An 18,415-nucleotide genomic window follows, 5' to 3' on the forward strand; every position below is an offset into this window, starting at 1 on the left:
ATACATACATACATACATACACATACACATACAAGGTAACAAAGCACTGATATAACAAATTAAGATGTGTAATTCTCATTCCATATATTAATAAGAAATACTAGGAAACTTGCACATGTACTGAAAGCAAAATTATCAACATAGCTTGAAATGCTTTAAAGATTGTACTTTATTATTAAATAGACAAGAATATCTTTTAAAAACCCACTTTGTTGTAGAGTAGTAGAGTAGAGTAGTAGAGTAACGTTGATTCAGTTAGATTTGCTCTGACAATTACTATATTATGTATGTAGAACCAATGGAGAAATAAGAAAGGAATGGTTGTGGATTGGGCAAAGTAAGTATTGGACTGATGACAAAGAAACTATTGAAAAGGCACAGAGAAATAGGAGAATAGCTTGATTAAAAATTAAAGGATGGATACAGAGAAAAAGTTTGATGTAAATATTAATTCCATTTCCAACATTCTGCAATTCTGCAGTGAAGAATCATGTTTCAGCATTATTTTTGCTGGCTTTTAAACTTTTATTTTTCTACTACTTTTTTGAGAAAAGCTACTAGGAGAAAGCAAGTATGAACATTTCTCTATTAGTTCAATATTAAAATAAGAAACATAAAAGTAGTCAGGAGGAAAAGCAGACAGAGCTGCTGAACTAATTGGCTGAACTTTTTAAATTCTAGGTAAAATATTAACACAGATAAAGTATAGATAATAGATAAAACAGATTGGATAAAGCATATTAGTTTCTTTAAATCTACAAAAGTTTGTAGACCAACCAGATAATGACATGACATGAATCTAGAACTGATGTTTTTTTATAATGTTGCTTTGCCTCATCTACACATTCATAGCCATGAAAGAAAGTGAACAAGCAGAAAAAAGATTAATCTTATGCAAAAACTTCACAGTACTTTATTAATATTTCCTTTACCTTTTCGTTTGAATGTTTAATGAATTATAGAGCATTGCTACACAATAGGCCCATATGAGCTCTTGGTTAAAACAAACAAAAAATCAGAAGTAGCAGACTGTGGATTACTGGCAATCTAACCTATGAGATATCAGATGCTGCATAAACTCTAATGAGCAATTTCTTGGAAAATATCTCATATTTACAGTCCTTGCCATTTCAAACAGATTGCTGTGGTCTGGTAATTTATTTGTCTGAAATGGTATAAGGTTCCCTGCCTAAGCAGGGGGTCTGAGTAGAAGAGCTCCAAGGTTCCTTCCAACTCTGTTATTCTATTCTATTCTATTCTGTTCTGTTCTGTTCTGTTCTGTAATTTATATAAGTAAAACAATTCATTACTTGGAAAGTTTTAGTAAGGGATTAGATCAGGGGTGAAATCCAGCAGGTCCTGACAGGTTCTAGAGAACCGGTGGTGGAAATTTTGAGTAGTTCGGAGAATAGAGCCAAGGTGGCGCAGTGGTTAAATGCAGCACTGCAGGCTACTGCTAGATCAGCAGGTCAGCGGTTCAAATCTCACCGGCTCAGGGTTGACTCAGCCTTCCATCCTTCCGAGGTGGGTAAAATGAGGACCCAGATTGTTGGGGGCAATATGCTGACTCTCTGTAAACCGCTTAGAGAGGCCTGAAAGGCCTATGAAGCGGTATATAAGTCTACTGCTATTGCTATTGCTATCAGCAAATGCCACCACTGGCTGGTCCCAGAGTGAGGTGTGAATGGAGATTTTGCAGTATTTTTGCTTAAAAGACTCTGAATAAAAGACATAGGACTCATGTTATATTTATAAAAATTTTATCCTGTAAGTATATCTTTGTTCCAAAGATTACAAGGAGATGCAATCAAGCAATCATATTTAATTTTTTTTCTATGTAATTCTGCTTTGGTGAATTACTGTATGTCTCTGTACCATAATTCCTTGTGTCTGCAATTTAGATTGTTGTGTTTGCCACTGAAAATATTCACATTAGCTATGATTAATAGCAAATGGGTATATAGACTTTCAAACAAAAACCAAAATGCCAATATGTGACATTCATTATTTGAGGACAGAGGTGACATTTTAGCACTTGGGAACATGTTTATGAACAACCAGCTCTAAAATGCTTAATGGAAACAGTTTGAAGAGCTGCTATAATGTGTATCTGTTCCACCACCAGAAAAAAATCAAATTAAAATCAAAATAGATTAATGGAAGACATTAGAAAAAAGACCTGCATCAATAATAATCATATTAATAATAATGAAAAATCTTACAGTGAGCATCGTGTTTATTAAATGGAACACTGCAGGAAGCTCCATTTATGTTGAAATCATTTAGAAATGTACACTTTATTTTACTTTCCTGTTTTTTACTGGGAGAAACGGGAGCAAAGTGTTCTTTAAAATGGTTCATTTAACTACTCAAGCTGTTGATTTTTTTTTTTTAAAAAAAACTGGTTCTCTGACCGAATATAGTATCCCTAATTCCAATTAAAAACCTGTTTTTATTCATAACCTTACTTATTGAGAAGAAACTGTTGCAAAGTTAGGTTTGCAGTATAACCCTTAACTATTCTTGGGAAGAGTGCTTTAATCAATATGAAAATAAGAGTAATCAACGAACGGAAAAGGATTAGAGCTAAGTATATAAGAGGAGAATGAATCAGTAAAAATAAATTTGCACCAGAGATTCACTTGCATATTAACTGTGCAGCACCCAGCCCCATCAATAACTGGAGAAATTGTTTTTAATTCTCTGGATATGCTTGCTAATAAAGCTATTTTATCAGAGTGTTAATAAAAGTGTAAGTTTGCAAAATGCTGCCATAACATCATAACTGCATAGATGTGTTATTTAGCAATACAACAACTAATTTAGTTTCTCCACTATCTTGTAATACCCTTTTTTCACCTTGTATGTTGCTATGGAAATTAAACCAAAGTTATAAACTAGTAAACAAAATATTTGGAACAAGGTACTTTAAAATACAAGAGTGAATAATGGCTTTCATACCAGTGGTGGGATTCAAATTTTTTTACTACTGGTTCTGTAGGTCTGGCTTGGTGGGCATGGTATGGCTTGGTGGGCATGGCTTGGTAGGCATGACAGAGAAAGGATACTGTAAAATCTTCATTCCAACGCCACTCCAGGTGAATGTTACTGCAAAATCCACATTTCCTCCCAATCAGCTGGGACTCGGGAGGCAGAGAATAGATGGGGGCAGGGTCAGTCTGAGGTGGTATTTACTGCTTCTCTGAACTACTCAAAATTTCCATTGCTAGTTCTCCAGAACTGGTCAGAACCTGCTGAATACCTTCTGTGTTTCATACAAACCAATTTACCAGTCAGATTCAATGGAAATAGAATAGTGAAATAGATACACTTTTCGACATGATCTACCACATCTGTTCTCATGTTCACTAAGAATTAAGATGGTTATATGGTAGAATAAATGAGAAAAACTTTTCTTCTAATATTTTCCAAGCTTCCTATTATAAATATTCATTTTCTACTACAAAGCAGAAACGAGGTTGTGAGAAGCTACATATATGTACTTGCTAAAGTAAGTAGTAATTAGTTCTGGGAGCTATATATTCCTTTTATGCAAATGTTGCATATTTAATCAGTATTTTCTCTGTCAGTATTCAAATTTAAGAGGTATATCTTAAGTTTTATATCATTTTCCCATGTGAGCATCTCTTCTTGTTGACATATGCATTAGATTTGAACATTATAATATTATTAAGAAATGTATTTTACACAACTACAACCATCCAAATAAAAGAAAACAAGAGAGTTTAATCTTGCCTTGTTAAACAGACGTGCCTAACAATTAAGAATGCTCTATTTTATTTGAGTCATATTTTAATTGAACCAACCATGTTAACAAGTAATGAGTTTGGAATGGGATGACAGGTATTTAGAAAATTTCCTTAAATATTTATCTTTTGTTTCTGACATCAAGGAATAACTTACATATAAAGAATAATGATCAGAACTCCAATACTGTATTATTTGATGTAGAACAGTTTAGATATTTGGCTCTGGAACATTAGTTTGGCAGATGATGTATGTAGAAAATCAATGTAAATGGCAGGTGAAATCTTAGTGAAAGATTCTGCCTTCATCTCCCCCTGTTAATGTATTGGTATGAAAAACTCATAGAAATATACATAAGAACGAATTTCTACATGCTATAAAGAAAGGTTTACCACTTTGTAGGAAATATATGATACACATGCATACATACACAAGCTTGTATGTATAGGCATTTTTCCAAATCTAAATTTACTGCATATAAGTAAATTGATGGATGTAGCCATTCCTGACAATGGCATTTGACTCTCTCTCTCTCTCCCTATCTATCTATCTATCTATCTATCTATCTATCTATCTATCTATCTATCTATCTATCTATCTATCTATCTCAACGCAGCTTATATGATTACAATTATGCAATATCAAAAACTCTTCCACCCCTACCACTGCTGCAACAGGAATCACAAACTATCCACTGGATGGGCTCTGGATCATACTAGAATCTCCAGGCTTATCTATAGAACCATGTCTTCAGGGACTTCTAGCAATACATTCACACACAGAGAGATCTTGTCCAAAACCAAATTATTAGAGTAGTTGTTACCTAATGATATTGCTGTAAGATAATCATTAGAACAACAGAAAATTAGATATAAATAGGTAAATGTTAAGTCAGTGTCTTTCTTCAATTAGCTAACAAGAACGTTTTCTAATGTTTGCTTCCTGCTATAATGCAATTTGTATCTTATTGCAACTTTTTAAAATGATTTCCTTAGTTTTTCTGGCAGCACTTCTTATATGTTCTGATTTGTTAGAAGCATAATGCAGCAAAATACAAATGGAAGCATATCTCAGTTTTCATTTTAATGTTTAAACCATTATTTGATTTCATAGCTGCATTAAAAGGCCAAAATAGATGTGACAGCAGCAGATATAAATGATTATCCTCCCATCTGAGCCATACTTGTAGAAATATTAGAAAAATCTGAATTTAACAAGCAGAGGAAAGTAGGAACCTTCCCTCTATCTCTTTACATCCCTTCAGATTATCTCTTCAATACAAACTCTTCTCTGATGAAAGCATCCTCCTTTTAATAAAATGTAGCACAAAATTGTAATTGTAGAAAAATGTGGGAGAAATTAGGGAAAGAAAATCTCAGAGAGTAGTGATCTTAATAAAACAGGAACAATTCCTGAAAGAACATGTTAAAACACAGCACCAATCTTTTAATGAGAAGGAAAGCATCTTTATGCCCAAGATACTGGAGTGTAAGTATGAGTTTTACAGTCTTTCTTAGATGCACTAGCATTCTTAATCCACTAGTGAGGAATAATTTGGAATTTTTTCATTGCCCCCCCCCCCCCCGCAATAAATCATTTATATGCTCCAGAAGGAGTTATGCATAACTCCTCCTGAATCCCATTAAAGGTTTAATTAAATCCCATAGTTTTGCCTATGACAACAAATGCCTTAAAGTAGTATAAATGATAAGTTTGAGTACTTTGGGCTACCTTTAAATATCATTGTTCAAAAGAGAAAAAGCTAAACCAGGATGTCTATGATATAAGAGTTAAAAAAACCTAAGATGGTGGCCACAATCATATTATCAAAGTTCCTGCCTTTTTTTAAAACAGAACTTTTTTATTTTTCTTTAAAAAAACCCACAAATATGTCATCATTTGTCAATCATTAAGACATTGAAGTACAATTTTTTTTGTTGTGTGTGCCCCTCCCTCCCTCCACCCCCCCACCCCCCTCCTCCTTCCCCCCCCCCGACTTCCCAGAACCCGTACACGGTATGGATTTTTAACTAACACAGTCTAAAATCTATTGAGAAAAAAGAAATAAAGAAATTAGTTCCTGCCTTTTTTATGTATCTCTTAATGATGTAAAAATAGGCGCAACCTTTCATTGTGTGATTGTGGCCATTGTCTTGCATATTCCAGTGGTTACATTTTTATAGGTGATAGAAAAAGTTGTATCTCTTTAAGCTTATTTTGGCTGAAATTAATGTGCCTTTGAAATATTTTTCTTTTAGAATCAATAATAAGAAAATTCAGCATGGTAGTTTTTTTAAATAGAAGAAAACAGCAAATATTCTTTATAGAGTTTGATTAGTAAAATAATTGAATGTGGTCATCCAGCAACAACAACAATAACAAAAATATATGTACAAAGATAATGCTATTGTGTAAAAACACCTTGTGAAACAACATTCTGATAACTTCCATTTGCTTCCTTAACTTCCACTATCTGCACTATGATTACTAGTGTTAATTAGGTGGGGGCTTTTGACAATCCTACTCACCTGCACATTTGATGTCACCGTGGTTAGAACTCAGTACTGCAGGCTAACTCTACCCACTGCCAGGAGTTCAATCCTGACCCACTCAAGGTTGATGCAGCCTTCTATCCTTCCGAGGTTGGTAAATGAGGACACAGATTGTTGGGGACAATATGCTGGCATTTGTAAACTGTGATATATAAGTCTAAGTGCTATTGCTACTTCTATCCCACTGTACATAAATTTTAAAAAATCTGAGAAAAAACTGACTCTCTTTTACTGCTAAATTTGTCTTCTATTTATTAGTTGCTTAATTGAAATACAACAGTCTTCATACGTTACTTTGTTTTCTAAAATACATGAAAATTTATTCAAATGTGTTCTATAACATATTATCTAGCCCAAAATTGCATCCTGCATTTGTCTTCCACAGGGTTTTTAATGCAGTTACTTATTAATAACGCACAACATTATAATAAGCATTTATCAGGTTATGTTTCCATGTATTCATATTACACAGCATATTTTCCTATTACAGAAATCTGTGCTAAATTATTAAAATGGTAGAGGCCTGTGAATGTCCTTCAATCTACATTGGCAATGTTATACTGTAATAGGTTTCAATGACAGCCAAGTATGAGGCACTTCCTTGCATGCCTAACTCTAGTATGCTGGCTGGAATTGCTAAGAGTTGATCTCAGCAACTTTAAAGATGCATGGCTAGGAAATTCCAGGAGTTGAAGTCCATACATCTCAAAGTTGCTGAAGTTGAGAAACAGTGATCATATAAAATTTTGCTATGGCTGAATAGAAGACCAAGGTATCCTGGGGTAGAAATTTAAGGAAACATATAATCTTTTAGTAAGTTACTATAAAACTGATTTTGGCACTCTGAATATATGCAACTTTGATTTTTTGCAACTCATAGTAGAAATCAACAAATGATTTTGACTAGTTGGCAGAATATACTTGGACATTTGTTTCATTAGAAAAGGATAAGCAAAAAACAAACAAACCCCTGTTTTCAATCTGACTCAAACCAGAGGTGGGTTGCTCCCAGTTTGGCCCAGTTTGGTCTGGTTTGACTGAAACAGTAGTGGAATTCAGGCCTGGGTCCAGAACTGGCAGTGACCCAAGCCTGGCTCCCTCCGAACCGGTTCCCTCACTGCCGCTGGGTTGCCACCATTTTGGTTTTTAGTGATTGTGCATGAGCAGTTCACTGTAAATTGCTCTGGGCATGTGCGAAGAACAATTGACATTGAACAACACATGTGCGCGGCTTGTGAACAGGTAGTAAAACCAGCAGCAACCCACCCCTGACTCAAACTACAATAAACTTTAGATTTTTTTTCATAGTACAGTTGCACTTGCTTTTTGCCATATTTTAAAAAAATATTTTAGTCTAGTCTACTGTCTTATATTTAGGTGGGTTTTTAGTAATCAACTCATCTAAATACAATATAGTCCATACCTCATAGATATTCAAGATTTTCATTTCAGAAATCTTTCCAACACTCAGATCTGACTTAGTTTGTCATCTGAATGACTATTTCTGTATACTTGGTCATTACTGTTCTTTTTAAGATGAATAGGGCATTTTGTATGCTATGTTTCAGGCATTAATAATTTATTGTTTTTGTATGATTTAAGAGAACAATAAGGCTGTCTGAAGTAATGTATTCTCCTCCATATAGAGCTTCATGCCATGATAATTCCATGCCAAAGATACTGTATACAATAATCATAGCAAATTATTGTTATACAATAGTCACTGTAGAGACAAACATGTATAACCGCTTACATTACTTTTTGTCTCTTAAGCTGCCAAAATCAGCATTCAAAATATTTCCTCCAGTATTTAAACATGGAAAGTATCTTGTACATAGATGCAGTACATATACAAAAGCATCTCCCAGTTATTGCAATTTCCAGTTGAGGTGAGTGAAGATACATCTGCATTTTGTTTTGCTCTTAGAAAAAGGGAGAAATACTGTTTTTTGAAAGTAGGTTGACAGGGTGGTTTATTTGTGCCTTCACTGAAGTGAAGCAATCCTCAAAGATCTACATAACTTCACAGAATTGAGATAGTAAATGGGTTGCTTTTGAAAACACACTGTGATTTTGACTGCAGCACACTGAGAAAGTACTTTCCTCAACTCTCTTTGTTTTACAATAGTTGTCAGAGAATGACTGTTTAAATCATACTTTTATTTCAGTCTTTTGCATGCTATACATTTCAAGTGGCCTTAATGAAGCAAGTGAACCGTAACAATTGCCTTGTTAGGTAGAACCAGAATGCAACTATTTGCAGTTAAGAATAGTAGTACAATTTTGACAATTGTACTAAAATATACTATTTTTTTCCAGTTTATAAGCAAACATACTAAAATATTTAAAAGGAAACTATAGTGGATAGTTTAGCAACTAGGAAGTGAAACTGTTTCAATTCAGTACTCTCCTAAAAGCATTCTGAACTCAGTGGACATTATTTCTGAATAAATAAACTTGTGTAGTGATTGTTAAATACATTTAAGTCCTCTTTATAAGGTGGGGCTGAAACAGATTTCCAGATTGCAGATCACTAATTACCTTTCATGTCTGATGTAAATAAATCTTAAAACATCCTTGCTGAGAAATAAGCATGTTTTAAAAGGGATCAATTAGTTCCTGGCTATGGTCAAGCTCTTTACTAGTTAGCTAAAAAAAAATCTCTCGAAGCCTAGAGACTCCCTCTTCTAGCCTTCGCTAATTTTAAATCAGCTTCTGATTTAATTCCAGAGAAGCTGTAAGGAAAAAAATACAAACAGATAGAAGGAGCACCCATGGGATCACCTCTCTCACCTGTCATTGCCAACCTCTACATGGAAAACTTTGAAACCCAAGCTCTAGAAAAATCGGATCACAAACCCAAACTCTGGCTCAGATATGTAGACGACACTTTCATAATCTGGCCACATGGGAAACAACAACTGGAAAACTTCCTTACACACCTCAACAACCTACACCCCAAAATATAGTTCACCATGGAAACAGAAGTAAACAACCAACTTCCCTTCCTGGACGTCTTAGTCTACAGGAAATCTAATGGCTCCCTAGGACACACCATCTACCAGAAGAAAACACACACTAACCGCTATCTGCACGCACTCTCACACCACCACCCAGCCCAGATCAACTCCGTAGCCAAGACACTCATCTCCAGAACAAAACGCCTAGCTGATGAACAACACCTAAAAACCGAACTACACACTCTCACTAACGCACTGACATTCAATGGATTCCAAAGAAATAAGATCACCAACCTAATCCAAAAAGAAACCCCCACTAAAATCCAGGACAGAGAACAAGACAACGGAAAAGCCCTCCTCCCATACATAAAAGTCACCACAGACAGAATCAGCAAAATCCTCCGCAAACACAACATCAAGACAGCATTCTGCACAAACCGAAAAATATCCACCATCCTAAGAAACCCCAAAGACAAAATTGAGTTAGAAAATCAAGAAGTATATGAAATCCCATGCACCACCTGCCCCACCACATACATCGGACAAACCAACAGAAGAATAAGTGCACGCATTGAAGAACACAAAAACGCAATCAGAAAAGAGGAACCAACTTCTTCCCTGGTCCAACACCTTAAAGCCACAGGACATAAAATTGATTTTAATAAGACTAGAACTATCGCCAAGGCTGAACATTTCAACAACCAAATAATCAGAGAAGCCATTGAAATAGAAAAACGCCCACACAGCATGAACAGGCGGGATGATACCTCCCGCCTGCCAGCCATTTGGAAGCCTGCCCTTATTGATAAACGAGTCCCGAACATGATGAATGACACCAGGCCCACACTCACAAGAGCCACACAGAATATCACCACCAAACATCCACAAAGAAAACAGACAAAAACCCACACCGACGAGGAGACACGACCAAAGACCAGAAGCCAGACTGCAAATGCACAATTAGCCTCTTTAAACCCCTCCTATCCTTACATGAAACACAAACCCCCATCCAATCAGAACACACCTCCACCCAATCAGGACACACCTCCACCCAACCAGGACACGGCCAAGCTCCCACCCAATCAGTTCAAACCCCCACTGGCAGTTAAAAGGAAGAAACAGCCAAGATCTCATATTGCTCCTGGAAGCACCAAGCCTGAAGAAGCCTAAAGATGAGGAATGAGACTTCGTCGAAACGTCCCCAAGACATCTCCAATTTTACGCGGGAGAAAACCTGAATAACTAGAGACCTACATACTGACACCCGCAAAAACCTCAGAAAACACACACACATGTATGTATGTATGTATGTATGTATGTATGTATGTATGTATGTGGCTTGATGGCTAAGACGTTTGCCTAAGATGCAATACAGCACAGGTTCGAATCCCAGTAAGGGTATGGCTAGCTGATGAGAGCTAAATAGCTTGAAATAGATCTATACTAGTCTCCCTTTATTTATTTATCAGCACAAATAAACACACACACACACACACACACACACACACACACACACACACACACACACACACACACACATATATATATATATATATATATATATATATATATATATATATAACCCCCGGTATGCCCAAATATGGGAAGAAGATCACTACTTCCATTCTCTGTCCTTCTGCTCGTCACAAGAGACCAAGCACCAAACCGAGCAAACAAGCCTGAAGATGATGAATGAGACTTCATCAAAATGTCGCCAAGACACTTCCAATTTTACACGGGAGAAAACCCGAATAACCAAAGTTCCTGAGCCAACATTTTGGTTGCTAAGCAAGAGCATTGTTAAGTGCGTTTCACCACATTTTACAAGTTGTCCACGCCCACCTAGTCACATAGCTGAAAAGCCAGTCCCGTCCAGTCACATGGCTGGCAAGCCACTCCCACAAAGCAGGCCACACCTTCAGAAGAGGTTCTAAAATTTTTTGAAACCCACCACTGATTATGATGTACTTAAGAACAAAAGAAGAGCCTACCAAATATTCCTCTAAATATAAATAAGTAAATGATTTCACATGCATTTAATAATTAGCATTTCAAGCCTTTCAAACATATTTATAACTATAACATAATAAAGAATTCTTGTATAATTTTTATATGGATATAAATCTTTATCTTGTTTCAAATACATGCTAGAATTAGGCATATTCATCTTTCAGTATGTGATAAAAAATAGATATGTGGTAATGGCATTTGTGATATTTGAAATATATCTGAAAATTGATTTACAATGCTTCATAAAAATCTTAAATTGACATTTATTGCCAAAATTTCCTTTGATTTCCTTCAAAAGGAAACCTGATCTAGTTGGTTGCTAGTATAACTTAGATATGACACACATTTTATCCAAGATGCTAAATATAAAAGCAGACATGATTAAAAGGTTGTATTTGCTGCCCTGGTGACTAATTCACATTTTGTTAAGCAAGTAAACTACAGTTAATATATCAGCAAACTCTGAATCATTACTGCAATGTAACTCTAAAAAACAGCTATAGTTTTTCATTATCTATTTCAAATAATAATTCAATTGTAATTCATGGTGTTAAGTATTGGTTAATTATTCTTGCTGTCAGTAACACCCTCTGGCTCTCTGATTGGCTGAGAGCTCCAGAGGGTGTTGCCGACGTAATGTTATTGTTGATTGGCCGAGGGACTGACGTCAGCTGTTGCTGTCTCGTCCCTGGCCGGTGATTGGTTTAAAAATAGTATAAATACCTTGGCGCGAGTTTTCGTTCTTTGAATCGCCTGCACTGAATAAAGAGTTCTGTTAAGTTGAAACCCTGGCTTCGCGTCGTCCCTCCGGCAATACTTAAAACTGGCGACGAAGGTGGGATTCGGCGATTCCACGCAAGCCTAGGTTAAGAACAGAGAAATTATTTCAGCTAGCTGCTGTAAGTCGCTGTCCGCGCCAGCACCGAACGCTGAGGGAAAAATTTCCTGTCACGATCTCAGTCACTCCGCTCCTCACAAGTGAGCTTAATCAATATGAATCCATTACCGCCTTTCGCTCCTTTCGGCTCCGCCGGTGAATCCTGGGAAGGATTCATGGAGCGCTTTGAAACTTATTTAATCGCTACCAAAAATCAGGCTCAAACGGATGAGGAGAAGTGCAGCTTCTTTTTATCATGCTGCGAACCCTCAATGTTTGCCTCAGCCCGAGCTATGACTGCTCCCAGACCCGCATACAAATTGGGCTGGGACAACTTGATGGCGAAATTGAAGGGGCACTATGCCCCAACACCGTCCAAAATTGCCCGCAGCTTCGCGTTCAGGAGACGAGTACAGAAGCCGGGGGAGACTATCAGTCAATTTTTGGAAGCGCTGCGCACTGTGGCGGCCCAGTGCGATTTTTCGAACCTAGAAGAAAATCTAGTCGAACAGTTTGTGTGCGGAGTGCGGGATGTACACTTAAGAAGCCGCATGTTCCGCCATCACGACATTACACTTCTCCAGGCAGTCGAGATCGCCAGAGCAGCTGAGCTCTCTGAGCAATCAACAGCAGATTTGGAGAGGCTACAGCTGTCAACTAACCCGGCACCGGCCTCACAAGTGCATGACATTGACTATGATGATTTTACACCTTGTGAGGTCCGGGAGCAAGACAACATCGACCAAGTCCGTGCCCAACCACGGCGGAAGCCACCTGCTCTATCTACAGCCGCACCGCAAAACGCCAGGGTGCCTTGCCTTAGCTGCGGAGGCCGCCACGACCGCCAAACTTGCCAATTCAAAAACGCAATCTGCCGCCGTTGTCAGAGGCAGGGGCACCTCGCCCAAGTGTGCCGAGCCTCTTTGCCGGCCCCTGCCTTCTTCCAAGCTACTGAGAGAACCAAGCAGCAACAGCGCCGCCAGCAGCCCACGAAACCAGCTCGCAGAGGAGATGACTGCCACACTGTTTCCGAACCGCAGGAAGTGGAGACTTTCATCAATCAGGCCTCTTCAGGCAACCGCAAAATTACAGCCAATGTCCACCTGGCAGGTCAGCCTTGCCAGATGGAGGTGGACTCTGGCTCCTCCCGATCGTTATTGTCATGGGACATGTTCTCCTATCTCTGCCCTACAGTTTCCCAAAATAAGTTAGCCCCCTCCCGGGTACTCTTAAGGGATTACCAAGGAAAGTTGATCCCTGTTCTGGGATCCTTTCCTATTCCCGTTAGGTATGGCAAGTTTGAGGGAGAGCTGCCAATCATCATTGTTAAAAATGATTTGCCGGCTCTTCTTGGCCTTGACTGGTTTGAGGCACTTGGACTGTCCATTGGGGGGGTACACCAAGTAAAAACTTCAACAATTGAGGACGTCCTACAGGAGTTCTCTGATGTGTTTGATGGACAGCTTGGGTGTTATAAGGGAACCCCCATCTCCCTTAGCTTAGATCCTCAGATTGCTCCTATTAGGCTGAAAGCCCGCAGGGTGCCTTTTGCCTTAAGGGCCAAGGTTGACGCCGAACTTGACAAATTGTTGGCGCAGGGTGTCATCGAGCCAGTCGATCATGCTCCATGGGAGACACCCATAGTTCTTCCGGTCAAGCCGGATGGCTCGGTGAGAATCTGCGCCGACTACAAGTCGACGATCAACTTGGCCCTTCAGGCAAACCCCTATCCAGTCCCTGTAGTGCAACACCTGCTCCATTCCTTGGGGCAGGGTTGCATATTTGCCAAACTGGATATGGCGCAAGCCTATCAACAGCTCCCGGTGGATGACGATGCGGCGGCTGCCCAGACCATCGTCACCCATCGTGGGGCTTTTCGTTGTCGCCGCCTACAATTCGGCGTATCCGTGGCCCCGGGGATCTTCCAAAGTCTCATGGAGCGCCTGCTCCATGGACTTCCGGGGGTAGTTCCATATTTCGATGACGTTCTGATCGCTGCTACGAGCCGCTCAGAACTCATCGATGTATTGCGGAAGGTCCTCTGTCGTTTCAGGGGCGCGGGATTAAAATTAAAAAGCAGCAAATGCTCATTTGCTGTCCCTAGGGTAGAATTCTTGGGCTTCTTAATAGATGCCCAAGGCATTCACCCTACACCCTCTAAAATTGCCGCCATTAAGAACGCCCCTGCTCCCACCTCCAGGGCGGAGCTACAGGCGTTCCTAGGGCTGCTAAATTTTTACGCCCCCTTCGTTCCTCACAAGGCGTCACTAGCCGAGCCGCTGCATCGGTTGCTCGACCGATCCGCGGCCTGGCGCTGGGGAAGCCGCGAAGCGCATGCGTTCGCGGCTGTCAAAGAGACACTGACGTCATCGGCAGTCCTCATTCAATATCATGAGGGGATGCCTCTGACGTTGGCGTGTGACGCCTCCCCATTCGGAGTAGGGGCTGTCCTGAGCCATATCCTCCCTAATGGCTCAGAAGCCCCTGTGGCCTTTTATTCCCGGACACTCTCCTCGGCGGAGCGCAATTACAGTCAGATCGACAAGGAGGCTCTGGCTGCAGTGTCCGGGATTAAGAGGTTCCACGACTACCTCTACGGTCGGCACTTTACCCTTGTCACCGACCATAAGCCACTCCTTGGGCTTTTGGCGGGGGACAAGCCGACCCCCTCCATCCTATCTCCCCGCATGACTCGCTGGACGGAGTTCCTCGCAGCGTATTCTTATACGCTGCTGTACCGTCCGGGCAAACAGTTAGGGCACGCAGATGCCCTCAGCCGTTGCCCACTTCCGGAGACGGACACCGCCCCCGTTCCCTCTCTCTCTGTCCTATCCATTGCCGACTCCGGGTTCCCACTCTCTGCCGCGGACGTAGCGGCCCACACAAAGGCCGATCCGATCTTGTCCCAGGTCTCTTCCTGGGTTCTAAGAGGATGGCCAACGGACAAAGTGGCAGAGGGCTTCCAGCCCTTTAAACATCGCCAGGCGGAGATCTCCTTCCACGGGGGATGTCTCATCTGGGGGGATCGGGTGCTGATCCCCACCGCACTCCGGCCACTAGTTCTGGATCTGCTCCACAAGGACCACCCGGGCATAGCACGGATGAAGGCATTGGCCCGTAGCTATGTCTGGTGGCCCTTGCTGGACACAGAGATAGCGGCCCATGTAGGCCGCTGCACGACCTGTCAATTATCCAGGCCCAACCCCCCAGCCGGGCCTGCTCGTGAGTGGGAGGCTCCGAGAGGCCCATGGTCTCGCCTCCACATCGATTTCGCCGGTCCTTTCCACGGCCAGAATTTCCTGGTAGTGGTGGATGCCTACTCTCGGTGGGTGGAGCTAGTCCTCATGGGCTCTACCACAGCCGAGAGTACGGTCAGGGCCCTGCGGAAAATGTTCGCAACCCATGGGTTGCCGGACGTGGTGGTCTCGGACAATGGGCCCCAGTTCACATCCACCACTTTCCAGGAGTTCTTGGCCGAGCAAGGGATCCGGCATGCGCCCATAGCCCCGTATCACCCGGCCAGCAATGGCCGGGCAGAACGGGCGGTCCGCTCAGCTAAGGAGGCACTGAGCCGCATGGACCGGGGCGACTGGCAGGCAAGGGTGGCGGCTTACCTGCTAAGCCAACATTCCACCCCCTGCCCAACTACCAACAAAAGCCCCGCGGAGCTGTTGATGGGCAGGCGTCTGCGGACTCCCCTGGATAGGCTTCATCCGCTCTATTCAGGGGATCTGCCGAGCAATCTGGGGGTCCTCCCTCCCCGGTCCTTTAAGCTAGGGGATCTAGTGTGGGCTCGGTCTTTTACGGGGGAACCAAAATGGGTGCCTGGTGCTATCGTTGCCCTGACTGGCCCCTGTTCTTTCAGGGTCCAATTGGCTGATGGATCCCAATGGAGACGCCACCTGGATCAATTGAGGAGGCGTCTCCCGTCGCAGGCTAGTGGCCGCGAACCCCTGAGCGACAACACTGCAGCACCGGGGTTGCAATGTGAAGCCTTCGCCACTCCAGGCCTCAATCTGCACCAAGCACAAAGCCCTCAATCCGAGAGACCACAGCCATGGGCCTTTGCCACACCAGGCCCCCTCCTGCTTCAACAACAACAGCGTTCTCAAACCGGCGGTCCGCAAACGAGGGCCTTCGCCACACCAGGCCCTGCTTACCCAAGCGCCACCCAAAGGGACGCCAGCCCAACAGCTCAATCCGAGGAAGTTGCCCAGAGGATTCCCCCCACGACAAGTGACGCGCCCCCACGGCTACACCTACCGTTGCAGTTGAGCCCGCCTTCTGGGCCTTTCCGAAAGGGCGTGCCTCGGAGCTACACTCCCTTCGGGGAGGAGCTACCACGAGGAGGTCCTCCTCCGCCGACGACTTCCCCTGCAATGAGAAGATCTGGGCGGGTCCGGCGCCGCCCAGCGTACCTTAAGGACTACGCATGCTCCGTTTCGGGCATGCGCAGAACTGGGGGGAAGGGGTGTTAAGTATTGGTTAATTATTCTTGCTGTCAGTAACACCCTCTGGCTCTCTGATTGGCTGAGAGCTCCAGAGGGTGTTGCCGACGTAATGTTATTGTTGATTGGCCGAGGGACTGACGTCAGCTGTTGCTGTCTCGTCCCTGGCCGGTGATTGGTTTAAAAATAGTATAAATACCTTGGCGCGAGTTTTCGTTCTTTGAATCGCCTGCACTGAATAAAGAGTTCTGTTAAGTTGAAACCCTGGCTTCGCGTCGTCCCTCCGGCAATACTTAAAACTTGAATTGTGCTATTATCTGGACCAAGCACTGCTTTTCTTGGCATGGTTTAAACTTTAATAGGATGAAGATCGAGGAATAGCTAGGTGCAATAACTTGGTGCAAATAGTTTCTCTTTCGTGTCAACAAAGTCAAATTTCATATGAATGAAGTTATCTATCTTGTAAGGGTAAACAACTAGAAAAACCTGAGGGTCAATGAAAATAATTACACAGTGCGTCTGCAAGGATTCATGTGACAAAGTGGATGTGTGGGGAGTGGGAGGAAGATATCATGAGCATTATACAGAGATTTCTTATTTCATTCTTAGCAATTTGTGGTGATTATACATAACTGACAAAAAGAATGATGTGTTTGAAAGATTGCAGATTGTCCATAAAAATACTTATATTGGTAAGTATGAAAAAAGAGAAATTGGTTGAAAAATTCAGTTAAAAAGGAAGTTTAGTAGTTTGGGCCAAATGCTCTTTGGGGCTATTTTCTTTTTCAACCCCTCTACTTAAATCAGTTTCAGAAACTTGTGCTTACCTGAACCTTTTTTACTTCAGAAAAAATATATCTAGTACCAGCCAGAGGGAAGTTGCTATAGCAACAAACAGCTTGCTGTTTGTTAAGTCAATCTACTTCCTCTATTTTCTCATTTGTTGCCATAGCAATTAATAAAATCTCAGCCACTTGTCTTCTGCATGCCCTCCTGCCACCAGTAAAACAAAAAGAAAAATTAAAAGTTTTACAAAGTGAAAATAAATCTTTACAAATGACTAGATATGCTACGAGCAACATCATTTTTCATATTTTATGATCCCAAATTAATTTACCAATTCATCAATGCATCAGACCTACATTTTATTAGGAGTCAAAGTATTTAGTTTCTGTTCTAGAACTCCGCTTGCATTTTCCCCTTCTTTTCAAATATTTTTTTCTAATCTGTTAAATTATATTTCAGCTTTTTCCATGATTAAGCATGAAAATATATTTTGATAAATTATTGAATCTGTTGAAAAGTCCCTCAAATTCTGAGAATATGATTGAGAAATTAGATCAAATATTTTTGGAAAACATTTGACTCTTATCAAAGAAACTTGGAGAAAATGGGAGTAGAAGATTCCTTCCAAGTCCCAGATTTTTATAATTATTACTGATTCATGTGATGAAATATCACATCTAGATTAAAATGTGATAAGAAGAAACTGATTTGTAAAGAAACTGATAATGTGAAGAGACCAGATATGGTTAGAAAAGTGCAGTTTTTAAAATCTCCTCAATTCCGTTCCATTACTTGTGTATGATCTCAGTTGTGGTAATACTGCATAAAATATTAGGTTCTCAAACTGTTACATCCCTGCATGTCCCGGCCAAGCCTATCAATCAAGCGTGCTGCAATTTGATTGGGCTAGACGCAGCAGCATTCAGGCGGGAAATTGGATGGTTTTCATTGGTTAACGTTCTGACAGCTGGGAGTATAAAAGAGCTGTCAGATGGCAACCGTTGTTCTTGTTGC

At 41.0% G+C, this 18,415-nt stretch overlaps 1 protein-coding gene across 1 annotated transcript; it reads left to right on the forward strand.

Annotated features, from left to right (window-relative positions):
* Nucleotides 1–12,718: 12,718 nt before the first annotated feature.
* Nucleotides 12,719–15,703, forward strand: LOC116510289 (uncharacterized protein K02A2.6-like; the record flags this gene model as incomplete). Its single annotated transcript, XM_032219780.1, has 3 exons — nucleotides 12,719–14,347; nucleotides 14,564–14,937; nucleotides 15,094–15,703. Coding segments are annotated over exons 1-3 (2,613 nt in total), but the record flags the coding sequence as incomplete, so codon positions are not given.
* Nucleotides 15,704–18,415: the final 2,712 nt, after the last annotated feature.

The sequence above is a fragment of the Thamnophis elegans genome, chromosome 6 (genome assembly GCF_009769535.1).
Source record: "Thamnophis elegans isolate rThaEle1 chromosome 6, rThaEle1.pri, whole genome shotgun sequence".
NCBI lineage: Eukaryota > Metazoa > Chordata > Lepidosauria > Squamata > Colubridae > Thamnophis > Thamnophis elegans.